Genomic DNA, 18,717 nt, shown 5'->3' on the forward strand with positions numbered 1-18,717 from the left:
TGTGTAACGGAGCTGCTCGGGGTCATTTTAAACCAGCTTGTCCCCTTGTTTTTTTGCCAGGTGTAAGTGCAATCTTCACGCCAACAACTGTGTCCTGGAGAAGGGGAAGCTGAGTTGCGAGTGTGAGCACAACACGACGGGGCCGGACTGCGGGAGATGCAAGAAAGGCTTTCAAGGCCGGCCGTGGAGAGCCGGCTCGTACCTCCCGATCCCCAAAGGGACGGCCAATATCTGTGAGTAACGAGGGCTTCTCCGGCCCTGCCTGATACCGGCGGCACCTTGGGTTTCGGTTCAGATTTCATTCTAATTCCAACTCCCGGCAATGCACCGATTCCAAAATAGAAGCAAATGGATGTTTGTGAATGAATTAATGTGTAAACAGAGACTCAGAGCGGGAGATTGGACAGAGACAGAGAACAGGAATAAGGACTGACTCCAGGGGGAGGGGACCACGAGGGGGAGGGGAAGGGGGTCAGGAGGGGGGGAGAAGGGGGTCAGGAGGGGGGAGAAGGGGTTCAGGAGGGGGAGAAGGGGTTCAGGAGGGGGGAGAAGGGGTTCAGGAGGGGGGAGAAGGGGTTCAGGAGGGGGAGAAGGGGTTCAGGAGGGGGGAGAAGGGGTTCAGGACGGGGGAGAAGGGGTTCCGGAGGGGGAGAAGGGGTTCCGGAGGGGGAGAAGGGGTTCCGGAGGGGGAGAAGGGGGTTCAGGAGGGGGGTGAAGAGGGTTCAGGAGGGGGAGAAGGGGGTTCAGGAGGAGGGAGAAGGGGTTCAGGAGGGGGAGAAGGGGTTCAGGAGGGGGGAGAAGGGGTTCAGGGGTGGGGAGAAGGGGTTCAGGAGAGGGGAGAAGGGGTTCAGGAGAGGGGAGAAGGGGTTCAGGAGGAGAGAGAAGGGGTTCAGGAGGAGAGAGAAGAGGGTTCAGGATGGGGGAGAAGGGGTTCAGGAGTGGGGAGAAGGGGTTCAGGAGAGGGGAGAAGGGGTTCAGGAGGGAGGAGAAGGGGTTCAGGAGGAGAGAGAAGAGGGTTCAGGACGGGGGAGAAGGGGTTCCGGAGGGGGAGAAGGGGTTCCGGAGGGGGAGAAGGGGTTCCGGAGGGAGGGAGAAGGGGTTCAGGAGTGGGGAGAAGGGGTTCAGGAGAGGGGAGAAGGGGTTCAGGAGGGAGGAGAAGGGGTTCCGGAGGGGGAGAAGGGGTTCCGGAGGGGGAGAAGGGGTTCCGGAGGGGGAGAAGGGGGTTCAGGAGGGGGGTGAAGAGGGTTCAGGAGGGGGAGAAGGGGGTTCAGGAGGAGGGAGAAGGGGTTCAGGAGGGGGAGAAGGGGTTCAGGAGGGGGGAGAAGGGGTTCAGGAGAGGGGAGAAGGGGTTCAGGAGGAGAGAGAAGAGGGTTCAGGATGGGGGAGAAGGGGTTCCGGAGGGGGAGAAGGGGTTCCGGAGGGGGAGAAGGGGTTCCGGAGGGGGAGAAGGGGGTTCAGGAGGGGGGTGAAGAGGGTTCAGGAGGAGGGTGAAGAGGGTTCAGGAGGAGGGAGAAGGGGTTCAGGAGTGGGGAGAAGGGGTTCAGGAGGGGGAGAAGGGGTTCAGGAGTGGGGAGAAGGGGTTCAGGAGGGGGAGAAGGGGTTCAGGAGGGGGAGAAGGGGGTTCATGAGGGGGGAGAAGGGGGTTCAGGAGGGGGAGAAGGGGGTTCAGGAGGGGGGTGAAGAGGGTTCAGGAGGGGGAAGGGGCTCAGGAGGGGGGAGAAGGGGTTCGGTGGGGAGAAGCGGGTTCAGGGGTTCTGGAGGGGGGAGAAGGGGTTCAGGAGTGGGGGAGGAGGGGAGAGAAGTGGTTCTGGAGGGGAGAGAAGTGGTTCTGGAGGGGGCAGAAGTGGTTCTGGAGGGGGGAGAAGCGGGTTCAAGAGGGGAAAGGGGTTCAGGATGGGAGAGAAGCGGTTCAGGAGTGGGGGAGGAGGGGTTCAGGAGTGGGGAGAAGGGGTTCAGGAGGGGGGAGATAGTCAATCCCCGTGGTGTGAATTTCCCCCCCGGCCCCTCTCTCTGTCGATCCCCGATTCCAGGAGCCGGTTGAACGGAGGCGGCGATGGCGGCCCCATCGAGAGCCCAGGCCACACTGCACTCTGGGAGATTGAGTCCCATGACCCCCGTGACCCCGGGGGGCCGTGTGACCCCCGTGACCCCAGCGGGGCCGTGTGACCCCCGTGACCCCGGGGGGCCGTGTGACCCCCGTGACCCCGGGGGGCCGTGTGACCCCCGTGACCCCGGGGGGCCGTGTGACCCCCGTGACCCCGGGGGGCCGTGTGTTGGCAGCTGATTCTCAGTATCCAGAGGGGGAGGGGCGGAGCATCAATTCCTCAAGGTGGGGCTCAGTCTGTGATTGTGACTCCTGGATTATCCCCAAACCCCCTCCCCAACCGACAACCCCTCCCCCCAAACCCCCTCCCCAACCGACAACCCCTCCCCCCAAACCCCCTCCCCAACCGACAACCCCTCCCCCCAAACCCCCTCCCCAACCGACAACCCCTCCCCCCAAACCCCCTCCCCAACCGACAACCCCTCCCCCCCCAAACCCCCTCCCCAACCGACAACCCCTCCCCCCAAACCCCCTCCCCAAACGACAACCCCTCCCCCCAAACCCCCTCCCCAACCGACAACCCCTCCCCCCAAACCCCCTCCCCAACCGACAACCCCTCCCCAACCGACAACCCCTCCCCAACCGACAACCCCTCCCCCAACTCCCTCCCCCCAACCCCCTCCCCAAACGACAACCCTTCCCCCCAAACCCCCTCCCCAAACGACAACCCCTCCACACAAACCCCCTCCCCAACCGACAACCCGTCCCCCCCAAACCCCCTCCCCAAACGACAACCCCTCCCCCCAAACCCCCTCCCCAAACGACAACCCCTCCCCCCAAAACTCCCTCCCCAACCGACAACCCCTCCCCCAACCCCCCTCCCCAACCAAGAATCCCTCCCCCCAAAACCCCTCCCCAACCGGCAAGCCCTCTCGCCCAAACCCCTTCCCCCGCTGACAACCCCTGCTCCAACCCACCCTTCTTCCTCCCTCAACCCCTCCAATCCCCCTCCCCTTTCTCTCCTCTTCCCTCCCCTCCTCTTCCAATCTCCAATCCACCTCCATTCCCCCTCCCCCTTCACTCCACCTCCTCCCCGACTCCCTTCCTCCCCCTCTCTCCTTTGCGTTCCCCCCTCCTTTCCCCTCCCTCTCAAATCTCTACTCCACCTCCAATATCCCTCCCCCTCCACTCCCACTCCACTCCGCCTCCACTCCCCCTTTCCTCTCTCCCCCCTCTCTGGTCTCCCCTTCCCACTCCTTTCCCCTCCCCCTCCAATGTCCACTCCACCTCCAATACCCCTCCCCCTCCATTCCCACTCCACTCCCCCTCCTCTCCCACTCCCCCTCCTCCCCCTCTACCTCTCCCCCTCCTCCTGTTCCTCTCTCCAATCCTCCCCTCCTCTCCCCCTCCCCCTCCCCCTCCCTTCACTCTGAAGAAGTCTCCTTTCACTGTAATGTGTTTACGTTGCGTTCTGTCACATTGTTCCACTAAAATACTTTATAATCCGTGTTCGACACAAACACCTGAACTCAGGCCCTGATTTTTGTTTCCGTTTCCCTCTCCAGGCCTCCCGAACACCGTCCCCAGTGACCGTAAGTAGGACCTACGCTCTCTGACCTGTGACCTGCTGACCCAGAGCCCATTTCTGTATCTGGAGCGAACGAACCTTCCCCTCGACCCCCCCTCATGTCTCACTGACCGTGGAACAGGTGTAGGTGTGAACAGGGAGTGAGTGTGGAACAGGTGTAGGTGTGAACAGGGAGTGAGTGTGAAACAGGTGTAGGTGTGAACAGGGAGTGAGTGTGGAACAGGTGTAGGTGTGAACAGGGAGTGAGTGTGGAACTGGTGCAGGTGTGAACAGGGAGTGAGTGTGGAACTGGTGCAGGTGGGAACAGAGACTGAGTGTGGAACAAGTGTAGGTGTGAACAGGGACTGAGTGTGGAACAGGTGCAGGTGTGAACAGGGACTGAGTGTGGAACAGGTGCAGGTGAACAGGGACTGAGTGTGGAACAGGTGTAGGTGTGAACAGGGACTGAGTGTGGAACAGGTGTAGGTGTGAACAGGGACTGAGTGTGGAACAGGTGCAGGTGAACAGGGACTGAGTGTGGAACAGGTGTAGGTGTGAACAGGGACTGAGTGTGGAACAGGTGTCGGTGTGAACAGGGACTGAGTGTGGAACAGGTGTCGGTGTGAACAGGGACTGAGTGTGGAACAGGTGTCGGTGTGAACAGGGACTGAGTGTGGAACAGGTGTAGGTGTGAACAGGGACTGAGTGTGGAACAGGTGTAGGTGAATAGAGACTGAGTGTGGAACAGGGAGTGAGTGTGGAACAGGTGCAGGTGTGAACAGGGACTGAGTGTGGAACAGGTGTAGGTGTGAACAGGGACTGAGTGTGGAACAGGTGTAGGTGTGAACAGGGACTGGGTGTGGAACAGGTGTAGGTGTGAACAGGGACTGAGTGTGGAACAGGTGTAGGTGTGAACAGGGACTGAGTGTGGAACTGGTGCAGGTGGGAACAGGGACTGAGTGTGGAACAGGTGTAGGTGTGAACAGGGACTGAGTGTGGAACAGGTGTAGGTGTGAACAGGGACTGGGTGTGGAACAGGTGTAGGTGTGAACAGGGACTGGGTGTGGAACAGGTGTAGGTGTGAACAGGGACTGAGTGTGGAACAGGTGTAGGTGTGAACAGGGAGTGAGTGTGGAACAGGTGTAGGTGTGAACAGGGACTGGGTGTGGAACAGGTGTAGGTGTGAACAGGGACTGAGTGTGGAACAGGTGTAGGTGTGAACAGGGACTGGGTGTGGAACAGGTGTAGGTGTGAACAGGGACTGAGTGTGGAACAGGTGTAGGTGTGAACAGGGACTGAGTGTGGAACAGGTGTAGGTGTGAACAGGGAGTGAGTGTGGAACAGGTGTAGGTGTGAACAGGGACTGGGTGTGGAACAGGTGTAGGTGTGAACAGGGACTGAGTGTGGAACAGGTGTAGGTGTGAACAGGGACTGAGTGTATTTGTGGAAAGCTGTCTGGTTCCTGATACCGAGATCAATCGGGACCTGTTGTAATCCCGTTCTCCCAGATACAGAAATGGGAACTGGACGAGTGTCTCTCGGCCTCAATCTCTTCACCTTCGTTTCCCGTATTTTGCATGAACTCGTTCCCGTTTATTTAACCCTTCGCATGCTGTCCATGACATTCCAAACCATCGGCTACATTGAGCACGCAAACCAACACCCATACTGACCGGGACAGAGTGTCCATAACTCCCCGTACTGACCGGGGACAGAGTGTCCATAACTCCCCGTACTGACCGGGGACAGAGTGTCCATAACTCCCCGTACTGACCGGGGACAGAGTGTCCATAACTCCCCGTACTGACCGGGAGCAGAGTGTCCATAACTCCCCGTACTGACCGGGAGCAGAGTGTCCATAACTCCCCGTACTGACCGGGAGCAGAGTGTCCATAACTCCCCGTACTGACCGGGAGCAGAGTGTCCATAACTCCCCGTACTGACCGGGACAGAGTGTCCATAACTCCCCGTACTGACCGGGGACAGAGTGTCCATAACTCCCCGTACTGACCAGGACAGAGTGTCCATAACTCCCCGGACTGACCGGGACAGAGTGTCCATAACTCCCCGTACTGACCGGGAGCAGAGTGTCCATAACTCCCCGTACTGACCAGGAGCAGAGTGTCCATAACTCCCCGTACTGACCGGGACAGAGTGTCCATAACTCCCCGTACTGACCGGGAGCAGAGTGTCCATAACTCCCCGTACTGACCGGGAGAGAGTGTCCATAACTCCCCGTACTGACCGGGACAGAGTGTCCATAACTCCCCGTACTGACCGGGACAGAGTGTCCATAACTCCCCGTACTGACCGGGACAGAGTGTCCATAACTCCCCGTACTGACCGGGAGCAGAGTGTCCATAACTCCCCGTACTGACCGGGACAGAGTGTCCATAACTCCCCGTACTGACCGGGGACAGAGTGTCCATAACTCCCCGTACTGACCGGGGACAGAGTGTCCATAACTCCCCGTACTGACCGGGACAGAGTGTCCATAACTCCCCGTACTGACCGGGAGCAGAGTGTCCATAACTCCCCGTACTGACCGGGACAGAGTGTCCATAACTCCCCGTACTGACCGGGACAGAGTGTCCATAACTCCCCGTACTGACCGGGAGCAGAGTGTCCATAACTCCCCGTACTGACCGGGACAGAGTGTCCATAACTCCCCGTACTGACCGGGACAGAGTGTCCATAACTCCCCGTACTGACCGGGACAGAGTGTCCATAACTCCCCGTACTGACCGGGAGCAGAGTGTCCATAACTCCCCGTACTGACCGGGACAGAGTGTCCATAACTCCCCGTACTGACCGGGACAGAGTGTCCATAACTCCCCGTACTGACCGGGACAGAGTGTCCATAACTCCCCGTACTGACCGGGACAGAGTGTCCATAACTCCCTGTACTGACCGGGACAGAGTGTCCATAACTCCCCGTACTGACCGGGACAGAGTGTCCATAACTCCCCGTACTGACCGGGAGCAGAGTGTCCATAACTCCCTGTACTGACCGGGACAGAGTGTCCATAACTCCCCGTACTGACCGGGACAGAGTGTCTGTATCACAGTCCGATACTGGACAGGAACATGTGCGATGCTGGGACTGGGACTGGGACTGGGACACCCTGGGTTTCTATGAAACGTTACACTTTGGACCCAAACCTGCCCCTTTCCTGCCCAGGTACAGCCAGAACCGACATGAAAAAACAGACCATCAAAACCTTCATCACTGGCACAAACTTAACGAAAGATAAACTCGTTCGAATGTCTTCAATGATTATCTATTTTGTCCTTAATGACTGACCGTGATTGTTACTGGATTCAGTCTCGCTGAATAATAACAGGGAGACTCAGTCAGATACTGGATTACACAGTTTGTCTTTCAAACACTCAACCTACTCGAATTACTGAAATCCCATAATAACAGCCTGTCAGCGGCCTCCCCCCATTAAATCATCGGCTCCACAGACCAGATTCCAGCTAATTAGCGTTCGCTCGGCTTCGAGCTCCAACCCGGGCAGTGATTGGACCCGGAGAAGCGATTGATTGAACCGACATTGGCTCCCGGTCCAGCAACGCCTCGCAATTAAAATTCTCATCCTCACGTTCAAATCCCTCCCTGGCCTCGCCCCTCCCTATCTCTGTAACCCCCTCCAGCCCCTCGCTATCTCTGTAACCTCCTCCAGCCCCTCGCCCCTCTCTATCTCTGTAACCTCCTCCAGCCCCTCGCTCCTCCCTATCTCTGTAACCCCCTCCAGCCCTACACCCCTCCCTATCTCTGTAACCCCCTCCAGCCCTACACCCCTCCCTATCTCTGAAACCCCCTCCAGCCCTACACCCCTCCCTATCTCTGTAACCTCCTCCAGCCCCTCGCCCCTCCCTATCTCTGTAACCCCCTCCAGCCCCACACCCCTCCCTATCTCTGTAACCTCCTCCAGCCCCTCGCCCCTCCCTATCTCTTTAACCCCCTCCAGCCCCACACCCCTCCCTATCTCTGTAACCTCCTCCAGCCCCTCGCCCCTCCCTATCTCTGTAACCTCCTCCAGCCCCTCGCCCCTCTCTATCTCTGTAACCTCCTCCAGCCCCTCGCCCCTCCCTATCTCTGTAACCTCCTCCAGCCCCTCGCCCCTCTCTATCTCTGTAACCTCCTCCAGCCCCTCGCCCCTCCCTATCTCTGTAACCCCCTCCAGCCCCTCCCTATCTTATTAACCTCCTCCAGCCCCTCACCCCTCCCTATCTCTGTAACCTCCTCCAGCCCTACACCCCTCCCTATCTCTGTTACCCCCTGCAGCCCGACACCCCTCCCGATCTCTGTAACCTCCCCCAGCCCTACACCCCTCCCTATCTCTGTAACCTCCTCCAGCCCCTCGCCCCTCCCTATCTCTGTAACCCCCTCCAGCCCCTCCCTATCTTATTAACCTCCTCCAGCCCCTCACCCCTCCCTATCTCTGTAACCTCCTCCAGCCCTACACCCCTCCCTATCTCTGTAACCCCCTCCAGCCCCTCCCTATCTTATTAACCTCCTCCAGCCCCTCACCCCTCCCTATCTCTGTAACCTCCTCCAGCCCTACACCCCTCCCTATCTCTGTTACCCCCTGCAGCCCGACACCCCTCCCGATCTCTGTAACCTCCCCCAGCCCTACACCCCTCCCTATCTCTGTAACCTCTTCCAGCCCCTCACCCCTCGCTATCTCTGTAACCTCCTCCAGCCCTACACCCCTCCCTATCTCTGTAACCTCCTCCAGCCCCTCACCCCTCGCTATCTCTGTAACCCCCTCCAGCCCCACACCCCTCCCTATCTCTGTAACCCCCTCCAGTCCTACACCCCTCCCTATCTCTGTAACCTCCTCCAGCCCTACACCCCTCCCTATCTCTGTAACCTCCTCCAGCCCCTCACCCCTCCCTATCTCTGTAACTTCCTCCAGCCCGACACCCCTCCCTATCTCTGTAACCTCCTCCAGCCCTACACCCCTCCTGATCTCTGTAACTTCCTCCAGCCCTACACCCCTCCCTATCTCTGTAACCCCCTCCAGCCCTACACCCCTCCCTATCTCTGTAACCCCCTCCAGCCCTACACCCCTCCCTATCTCTGTAACCCCCTCCAGCCCGACACCCCTCCCTATCTCTGTAACCCCCTCCAGCCCTACACCCCTCCCTATCTCTGTAACCCCCTCCAGCCCTACACCCCTCCCTATCTCTGTAACCCCCTCCAGCCCTACACCCCTCCCTATCTCTGTAACCCCCTCCAGCTCTACACCCCTCCCTATCTCTGTAACCTCCTCCAGCCCCTCACCCCTCCCTATCTCTGTAACTTCCTCCAGCCCCTCACCCCTCCCTATCTCTGTAACTTCCTCCAGCCCCTCACCCCTCCCTATCTCTGTAACCTCCTCCAGCCTCTCACCCCTCCCTATCTCTGTAACTTCCTCCAGCCCTACACCCCTCCCTATCTCTGTAACCTCCTCCAGCTCTACACCCCTCCGAGATCTCTGCACTCCTCCAATTCTGGCCTCTTGTCCATCCCCGATTTCCTTCGCTCCGCCATTGGCGGCCGTGCCTTCAGCTGCCGAGGTCCTGAGCTCTGGAATTCCCTCCATAAACCTCTCCGCCTCTCCCCCTCTCTCTCCTCCTTTAAAATGTTCATCAAAACCCACCTCTTTGATGAAACTTTTGGTCACCTGTCCGAATATCTCGTTATGTGGCTCGGTGTTAAATTCTGTTTGATAATCGCTCCTGTGTCGGGCCTGGGGACGTTTTACTACGTTAAAGGCGCTATATAAATGCAGGTTGTTGTTATTATCTGTGGGCGAGGGTCAGAAACTGTGACCGTTTGTTCAGATTGAATAAAATTATAGAATCATAGGATCATAGAAGTTACAACATGGAAACAGGCCCTTCGGCCCAACATGTCCATGTCGCCCAGTTTATACCACTAAGCTAGTCCCAATTGCCTGCACTTGGCCTATATCCCTCTATACCCATCTTACCCATGTAACTGTCCAAATGCTTTTTAAAAGACAAAATTGTACCCGCCTCTACTGCTGCCTCTGGCAGCTCGTTCCAGACACTCACCACCCTTTGAGTGAAAAAATTGCCCCTCTTGATCCTTTTGTATCTCTCCCCTCTCACCTTAAATCTATGCCCCCTCGTTATAGACTCCCCTACCTTTGGGAAAAGATTTTGACTATCTACCTTATCTATGCCCCTCATTATTTTATAGACTTCTATAAGATCACCCCTTAACCTCCTACTCTCCAGGGAAAAAAGTCCCAGTCTGTCTAACCTCTCCCTCTAAGTCAAACCATCAAGTCCCGGTAGCATCCTAGTAAATCTTTTCTGCACTCTTTCTAGTTTAATAATATCCTTTCTGTAATAGAGTGACCAGAACTGTACACAGTATTCCAAGTGTGGCCTTACCAATGTCCTGTACAACTTCAACAAGACATCCCAACTCCTGTATTCAATGTTCTGACCAATGAAACCAAGCATGCTGAATGCCTTCTTCACCACCCTATCCACCTGTGACTCCACTTTCAAGGAGCTATGAATCTGTACTCCTAGATCTCTTTGTTCTATAACTCTCCCCAACGCCCTACCATTAACGGAGTAGGTCCTGGCCCGATTTGATCTACCAAAATGCATCACCTCACATTTATCTAAATTAAGCTCCATCTGCCATTCATCGGCCCACTGGCCCAATTTATTAAGGTCCTGTTGCAATCCTAGATAACCTTCTTCACTGTCCACAATGCCAATAATCTTGGTGTCATTTGCAAACTTACTAACCATGCCTCCTAAATTCTCATCCAAATCATTAATATAAATAACAAATAACAGCGGACCCAGCACCGATCCCTGAGGCACACCGCTGGACACAGGCCTCCAGTTTGAAAAACAACCCTCTACAACCACCCTCTGTCTTCTGTCGTCAAGCCAATTTTGTATCCAATTGGCAACCTCACCTTGGATCACATGAGATATAACCTTATGTAAAAAATATACTTTCAACTGAGCAACTTGACCCCTGCAAGAAGGAGTTTGTTTTTATTGAAGTTTGTGAGACTCAGTTCGGAGACACAGTCAGTCGTGGGGATGGGAGCAGGAAGTTACAAAGGGACATGGACAGACTGAGTGAGTGGGCAAAACTGAGGCAGATGGAGTTCAATGTGGACAAGATATATTGGCCCTGGAGGGGGTTCAGCGCAGATTCACCAGAATGATACCAGGGCTAAAAGGGTTAAATTAAGAGGACAGGTTACATAAACCAGGCTTGTATTCCCTGAGTTTAGAAGATTGAGGGTTGATCTGATCGAGGTGTTTAAAATGATTAAACGATTTGATCGGGTAGATAGAGAGAAACTATTTCCTCTGGTGGGAGAGTCCAGAACAAGGGGGAATAATCTTCAAATTGGAGCTCGGCCGTTCAGGGGTGATGTCAGGAAACATTTCTTCACACAAAGGGGAGTGGAAATCTGGAACTCTCTCCCCCAAAAGGCTGTGGATGCAGGGAGTCAATTGGAGCTTTCAAGACTGAGATCGATAGATTTTTGTTGGGTGAGGGTATTGAGGGATATGGAGCAAAGGAGGGTGAATGGAGTTGAGGTACAGATCAGCTGTGATCTTATATGAACAGCAGAACAGGCTCGAGGGGTTAAAAGGCCTCCTCCTGTTCCTGTGTAACAGGCTCAAGGGGCTGAATGGCCTCCTCCTGTTCCTGTGTAACAGGCTCGAGGGGCTGAATGGCCTCCTCCTGTTCCTGTGCAACAGGCTCGAGGGGCTGAATGGCCTCCTCCTGTTCCTGTGCAACAGGCTCGAGGGACTGAATGGCCTCCTCTGTTCCTGTGTAACAGGCTCATGGGGCTGAATGGCCTCCTCCTGTTCCTGTGCAACAGGCTCGAGGGGCTGAATGGCCCCCTCCTGTTCCTGTGTAACAGGCTCGAGGGGCTGAATGGCCTCCTCCTGTTCCAATATCCTGTGGATAGTGAGGTTTCACTGCTGACATCATCTTTAAAAAAAATCTATCAGCTGAAAAGTAACTTCTGGCAGGAAATCATCACAAACATCTGTCTGACCCCAGCAGATTGAAATCATTACAAACATCTGTCTGACCCCAGCAGATTGAAATCATTACAAACATCTGTCTGACCCCAGCAGATTGAAATCATTACAAACATCTGTCTGACCCCAGCAGATTGAAATCATTACAAACATCTGTCTGACCCCAGCAGATTGAAATCATTACAAACATCTGTCTGACCCCAGCAGATTGAAATCATTGCAAACATCTGTCTGACCCCAGCAGATTGAAATCTGTGACGATTTTCAGAAATATTTGTTGGGTTTTGATGGAAGTGTCTGGTTGCTTGTCTCTCGGACCCACTTACTGTCCCGTGCAGTCTCGAGTCGATGTGTTTGTGCGCACAGTACAGATGTTCTGTTCAGACCACGCGTTGTTCTCCATCTGGGATTAATCTTTGCTGATTTCTCCTGACGCAGCTCATCCAAAGCAAGGTCAGACACGGCCAAGTATCTCATCACTCGGGGTCACTAACACAAAGCAAGGTCAGACACGGCCAAGTATCTCATCACTCGAGGTCACTAACACAAAGCAAGGTCAGACACGGCCAAGTATCTCATCACTGGAGGTCACTAACACAAAGCAAGGTCAGACACGGCCAAGTATCTCATCACTCGGGGTCACTAACACAAAGCAAGGTCAGACACGGCCAAGTATCTCATCACTCGAGGTCACTAACACAAAGTAAGGGAGGAGCTCTCAAACAATGCTACTGGCTTACAGCAGAAAGATGAAGAAAGAAAGACTTGCATTTATATAGCGCCTTTCACAATCTCAAGACATCCCAATGTCCTTTACAGCCAAAGAAGTACTTTTGAAGTGTGGTCACTGTTGTAATGTAGGAAACGCGGCAGAAAATTTGCGCACAGCAAGATCCCACAAACAGCAATAAATAAAGAGCAGATAATTTATTTTTAGTGACGTTGAGTTGAGGGATAAATATTGGCCAGGACAATGGGGAGAACTACCTTGCTCTTCGAAATACTGCCATGAGATCTTTTACGTCCACCTGAGAGGGTGGACAGGGCCTCGGTTTAATGTTTCATTCGAAAGACAGGACTTCCGACAATGCAGCACTCCCTCATTACTGCCCCTCCGACAGTGCAGCACTCCCTCATTACTGCCCCTCCGACAGTACAGCACTCCCTCATTACTGCCCCTCCGACAGTACAGCACTCCCTCACGACTGCCCCTCCGACAATGCAGCACTCCCTCATTACTGCCCCTCTGACAGTACAGCACTCCCTCATTACTGCCCCTCCGACAATACAGCACTCCCTCATTACTGCCCCTCTGACAGTACAGCACTCCCTCATTACTGCCCCTCCGATAGTACAGCACTCCCTCATTACTGCCCCTCCGACAGTGCAGCACTCCCTCATTACTGCCCCTCCGACAGGACAGCACTCCCTCAGTGCAGCGCTCCCTCATTACTGCCCCTCCGACAGTACAGCACTCCCTCATTACTGCCCCTCCGACAGTACAGCACTCCCTCATTACTGCCCCTCCGACAGTACAGCACTCCCTCATTACTGCCCCTCCGACAGTACAGCACTCCCTCATTACTGCCCCTCCGACAGTACAGCACTCCCTCATTACTGCCCCTCCGACAGTACAGCACTCCCTCATTACTGCCCCTCCGACAGTACAGCACTCCCTCATTACTGCCCCTCCGACAGTACAGCACTCCCTCATTACTGACCCTCCGACAGTACAGCACTCCCTCAGTACTGCCCCTCCGACAGTACAGCACTCCCTCATTACTGCCCCTCCGACAGTACAACACTCCCTCATTACTGCCCCTCCGACAGTACAGCACTCCGAGTGTTGGCCTGGATTTTGGGCTCAAGTCTCTGGAGTGGGGCTTGACCCAATGACCTTCTGACTCCGCGGTGAGAGTGCTGCCCACTGAGCCACACCACTGGACTCTATAAACCCTGGAACGTTCCCATCCATCGCCATCTGCCTGATTCAATGTGACCGTATCGAGCCAGGAGTCTGATGTTCTCCCCTCACTGCTAAAAGTCTCAGTGTCTCCCCTCCCTCCCATTCCAGACATTCCCTCTCCGCCTCTCATTCCTGCAGCATGTGACCCGCTCGAAGTTTGCGACCCGTCTACGTCCTGTCTACGTCCCGTCTACACTTTCTGTCTTCTCCTTGCAAGACTGTGAATGTTTCGGCCACTCGAACCGGTGCAGTTACATCGAGCTGCTCACCACCACCATTTGCGTGAGCTGTAAGCACAACACGAGAGGCCGACACTGCCAGTTGTGCCGACTGGGCTATCACCGAAACCCGTCAGCAGAGCTGGACCATCACAACGTTTGCCTAGGTCAGTTCCTGTTACAATCTCCGCTCTCGCCTCCTTCCTTCACCCTTCAGATTTCAGCCCAAAACAAGATAAAGAAACAAAAAGGAACCTGCGATAGGGCTGAGCAAAAGGAATCAGCTCCCCTTTCCCCAGAGATCAGACCCGGTCCGACCTTTCCCCAGAGATCAGACCCGGTCCGACCTTTCCCCAGAGATCAGACCCGGTCCGACCTTTCCCCAGGGATCAGACCCGGTCCGACCTTTCCCCAGAGATCAGACCCGGTCCGACCTTTCCCCGGAGATCAGACCCGGTCCGACCTGTCCCCGGGGATCAGACCCGGTCCGACCTTTCCCCGGAGATCAGACCCGGTCCGACCTTTCCCCAGAGATCAGACCCTGTCCGACCTTTCCCCGGAGATCAGACCCGGTCCGACCTTTCCCCGGAGATCAGACCCGGTCCGACCTTTCCCCAGAGATCAGACCCGGTCCGACCTTTCCCCGGAGATCAGACCCGGTCCGACCTTTCCCCGGAGATCAGACCCGGTCCGACCTTTCCCCGGAGATCAGACCCGGTCCGACCTTTCCCCAGAGATCAGACCCGGTCCGACCTTTCCCCAGAGATCAGACCCGGTCCGACCTTTCCCCGGAGATCAGACCCGGTCCGACCTTTCCCCGGAGATCAGACCCGGTCCGACCTTTCCCCGGAGATCAGACCCGGTCCGACCTTTCCCCGGAGATCAGACCCGGTCCGACCTTTCCCCAGAGATCAGACCCGGTCCGACCTTTCCCCAGAGATCAGACCCGGTCCGACCTTTCCCCAGAGATCAGACCCGGTCCGACCTTTCCCCGGGGATCAGACCCGGTCCGACCTTTCCCCGGGGATCAGACCCGGTCCGACCTTTCCCCAGAGATCAGACCCGGTCCGACCTTTCCCCGGAGATCAGACCCGGTCCGACCTTTCCCCAGAGATCAGACCCGGTCCCACCTTTCCCCAGAGATCAGACCCGGTCCGACCTTTCCCCAGAGATCAGACCCGGTCCGACCTTTCCCCAGAGATCAGACCCGGTCCGACCTTTCCCCAGAGATCAGACCCGGTCCGACCTTTCCCCAGAGATCAGACCCGGTCCGACCTTTCCCCGGAGATCAGACCCGGTCCGACCTTTCCCCAGAGATCAGACCCGGTCCGACCTTTCCCCAGAGATCAGACCCGGTCCGACCTTTCCCTCGCGATGAGGCCTGGCCCTGAGGTAAATTGAAAGCCCTGTGTTGTGACGATATAATCATTGCTTCCCTGTCTCCATTGTTTTTCTGGAATTTGTATGTTGTTTGTACTCTCGGCAAACGAACATCCTTCATTGTAGCAGCATCACTCGCCTCTGCTCAATGTTACCCTCCCCCCATTGTCTAACATCAATGTTCTCTCTCCATTTCCTCATCTCCTTCCCATTCTCCACACATAGAATTACAGAGAATGTACAGCACAGAAACAGGCCATTCGGCCCAACTGGTCTGTGCTGGTGTTTATTCTCCACACGAGCCTCCTCCCTCCTGACTTCATCTCACCCTATCAGCAGATCCTTCTATTCCTTTCTCCCTCATGTGTTTATCTTGCTTCCCCTTGATGCTATTCGCCTCAACTACTCCTTGTGGGAGTGAGGTCCACATTCTCACCACTCTCTGGGTCAAGAAGTTTCTCCTGAATTCCCTATTGGATTTATTAATGACAGTCTTATATTTATGGCCTCTAGTTTTGGTCTCCCCCACAAGTGGAAACATCTTCTCTCCGTCTATCTTATCAAACCCTGTCATAATTTTGAAGACCTCTATCAGGTCACCCCTCAGTCTTCTCTTTTCTTGAGAAAAGAGCCCCAGCCTGTTCAATCTTTCCTGATATTTATAACCTCTCAGTTCTGGTATCATCCTGATGAATTTTTGCACCCTCTCCAGTGTCTCTCTATCCTTTTTATAATATGGAGACCAGAACTGTGCACAGTTCTCCAAGTGTGGTCTAACCAAGGTTCTGTACAAGTTTAACATAACCTCTCTGATTGTGAATTCTCTCTCTCTGATAATGAACCCCGGAGCTTGGTTTGCTTTTTATGGTCTTGTTAACCTGCGTTAATTGTGTGCAGTCACCCCAAGGAGTGGAACACGGGCCGTGTCCAATCAGTGTGTGGACGATTGACGCTGTTTGTAAACTGTTGGAGACTTGTTTCCCCCCAGAGTCGGCTCGTCCCCTGTCCTGGGCCCGAGTCATTTGTGTCCCTGAGGTTGTGTCGATGGGTTTTATTGGGAACAGCCATGTGTAGTGTGTGTGTTGTCTTGTTTCTGCAGACTGTCAGTGTCACCCCTATGGCTCACTCCATGATCGCTGTAATGAGACGGGATATTGTGACTGTAAGGAGGGGACAGCAGGGCCCAAGTGTGACAAGTGCCTGCCCGGATATTACTGGCACAGGGGCTGCCGAGGTAAGTAACCGTTCCAGCACCAGACCCTCCCTCACTCCACCCGGCTCCTGTGTGTCAGGGTCAGCAGTGGATCCGAGAGCAGAGATACCAGGGGGGGAAACACAAAGGCTTTTAGACAAGGAACCCTCCTGGGTTCCCCCATCACCCTCAGAAACAATTAGTGGCACAGCTCCTCGCAAAGGGAGGGACTGGAGTTCAGTGAGGAGCATTTCATAGAATCAGACAGCACACAAGGAGGCCGTTCAGCCCATCGAGGCAGTGCTGGCTATTTGAAAGAGCTATCCAATTAGTCCCACTTCCCCGCTCTTTCCCCATAGCCCTGCAAATTTTTCCTTTTCAAGTATTTATCCAGTTCCCTTTTGAAAGTTATTATTGAATCTGCTTCCAGATCAGAACAACTCGCTGTGTAAAAAAAATTCTCCTCATCTCCCCTCTGGTTCTTTCACCAATTACCTTAAATCTGTGTCCTCTGGTTACCGACCCTCCTGCCACTGGAAACAGTTTCTCCTTATTTACTCTATTAAAACCCTTCATAATTTTTAACCCCTCCATTAAATCTCCCCTTAACCTTCTCTGCTCTGAGGAGAACAATCCCAGCTTCTCCAGTCTCTCCACATAACTGAAGTCCCTCATCCCTGGTACCATTCTGGTAAATCTCCTCTGCACCCTCTCCGAGGCCTTGACATCCCAGAATTGGACACAATAATTGGGCACAGAATTTAACCCTCAGTCTCTCCTTCAGTATTTAACCATCAATTTAGTCCTATTCACCCATCACCCCTGTGATCTCTGACCTACATTGGCTCCCGGTCCAGCAACGCCTCAATTTTAAGATTCACATCCTCACATTCAAATCCCTCCGTTGCCTCGCCCCTCCCTATCTCTGTAACCTCCTTCAGCCCTACACCCCTCCGAGATCTCTGCACTCCCCCAATTCTGGCCTCTTGCACATCCCCCATTTCCTTCGCCCCACCATTGGCGGCCGTGCCTTCAGCTGTCTGGACCCTAAACTCTGGAATTCCCTCCCTAAACCTCTCCCCCCTCTCCCCCTCTCTCTCCTCCTTTAAGACGATCCTTAAAATCCACCTCCTTGACCAAGCTTTTGGTCTCCTGTCCTAATATCTCCTTATGTGGTTCAGTGTTAATTTTGGTCTGATTTACGCTCCTGTGAAGCACCTTGGGCCGTTTTACTACGTTAAAGGCGCTATATAAATGCAAGTAGATGTTGGTGTAAAAGTGAAACACTGGGAGCGGCGACAGTTCAAACAATCTCTGAGGTCAGGAGATTTTCAGTGACCTGACGTTTCTTTTCTCTGACCTCTTGCAGCCGGCGTGTGCGATAACTTGCTGACGCGGTGTCAGAACGGAGGAGTGTGCGAGGACAATGGGAGGTGTCGCTGTCCCGCTCCCTACACCGGGCTCCTGTGTGAGAAAGGCCAGTGTGGGAAGGAAGCAGGAGGGTGTGTCTCCCAATCCCCCCGGGACCCCACCTTACACCGGGTGCTGCTGTCACTCACTGCGCTGCTAACCACCGCTAACGGACGCCCGGCGCTCTGACCCGCTTCCAGCACCACGGACGCTCACGGGAAGGTGCAAAGAGCGGAGGAGAATCCAGCGTTTACTGCGTCCCCGTTAAACACGGTCCCCGCCCCCCGGCCCGGGAAAGGCAAACTGTAACCCAGGCCTGAGCCCACCCACCCACCCACCGAGCCCGACTGTATCTCCGAGCCCTGAAGGAATGGGCAGTCAGTGGGGACTGTACTTTCAGACCCCCCGCCGGAGGGAGGGAGGGAGGGAGGGAGGCAGCTGCTAATATTCATTCTCCAATCGCCAGCCTGGCCTCGGATGGCCAGCTTTGGGAAAGAAGAAAGAAAGAAAGACTTGCATTTATATAGCGCCTTTCACCACCTCAGGACGTCCCAAAGAGCTTTCCAGACAATGAAGTACTTTTGAAGTGTCGTCACTGTTGGAATGTAGGAAACATGGCAGAAAATTTGTGGAGCTCAGAGGAGGCCGTTCCCCGCTCTGGTGCAGCCCTTGCTCGCTCGCCTCTCACTCACTCCCTCCCTCGTCGGTCCCTCCCTCGCCCCTCACTCATTCCACTCACACTCACTCCCTCGCACTCTCATTCACTCCTCACTGCCTCACTCTTTCCCTCCCTCACTCTTTCCCTCCCTCACTCCTTCCCTCCCTCTCCCTCCCTCCCTCACTCACTGCGAGGGATTGCTGTCGGTACATCGTGACCTGAGGAAA

The 18,717-nt window shown here is 55.1% G+C and overlaps 1 protein-coding gene across 1 annotated transcript in view; it reads left to right on the forward strand.

The window, feature by feature from the left end:
- LOC137311631 (netrin-G1-like) overlaps positions 1-18,063 on the forward strand; it is a 53,905-nt gene extending 35,842 nt beyond the window's left edge. Inside the window, exons 4-7 of the mRNA XM_067978737.1 lie at positions 61-233; positions 3,610-3,636; positions 16,330-16,464; positions 17,792-18,063. Of these exons, the coding sequence (XP_067834838.1) occupies positions 61-233; positions 3,610-3,636; positions 16,330-16,464; positions 17,792-18,021 (565 nt within the window). The 3' untranslated portion in view covers positions 18,022-18,063. The remainder of the gene's footprint in view (positions 1-60; positions 234-3,609; positions 3,637-16,329; positions 16,465-17,791) is intronic.
- Positions 18,064-18,717: the final 654 nt, after the last annotated feature.

The sequence above is a fragment of the Heptranchias perlo genome, unplaced genomic scaffold (assembly GCF_035084215.1).
Source record: "Heptranchias perlo isolate sHepPer1 unplaced genomic scaffold, sHepPer1.hap1 HAP1_SCAFFOLD_376, whole genome shotgun sequence".
Classification (NCBI taxonomy): domain Eukaryota; kingdom Metazoa; phylum Chordata; class Chondrichthyes; order Hexanchiformes; family Hexanchidae; genus Heptranchias; species Heptranchias perlo.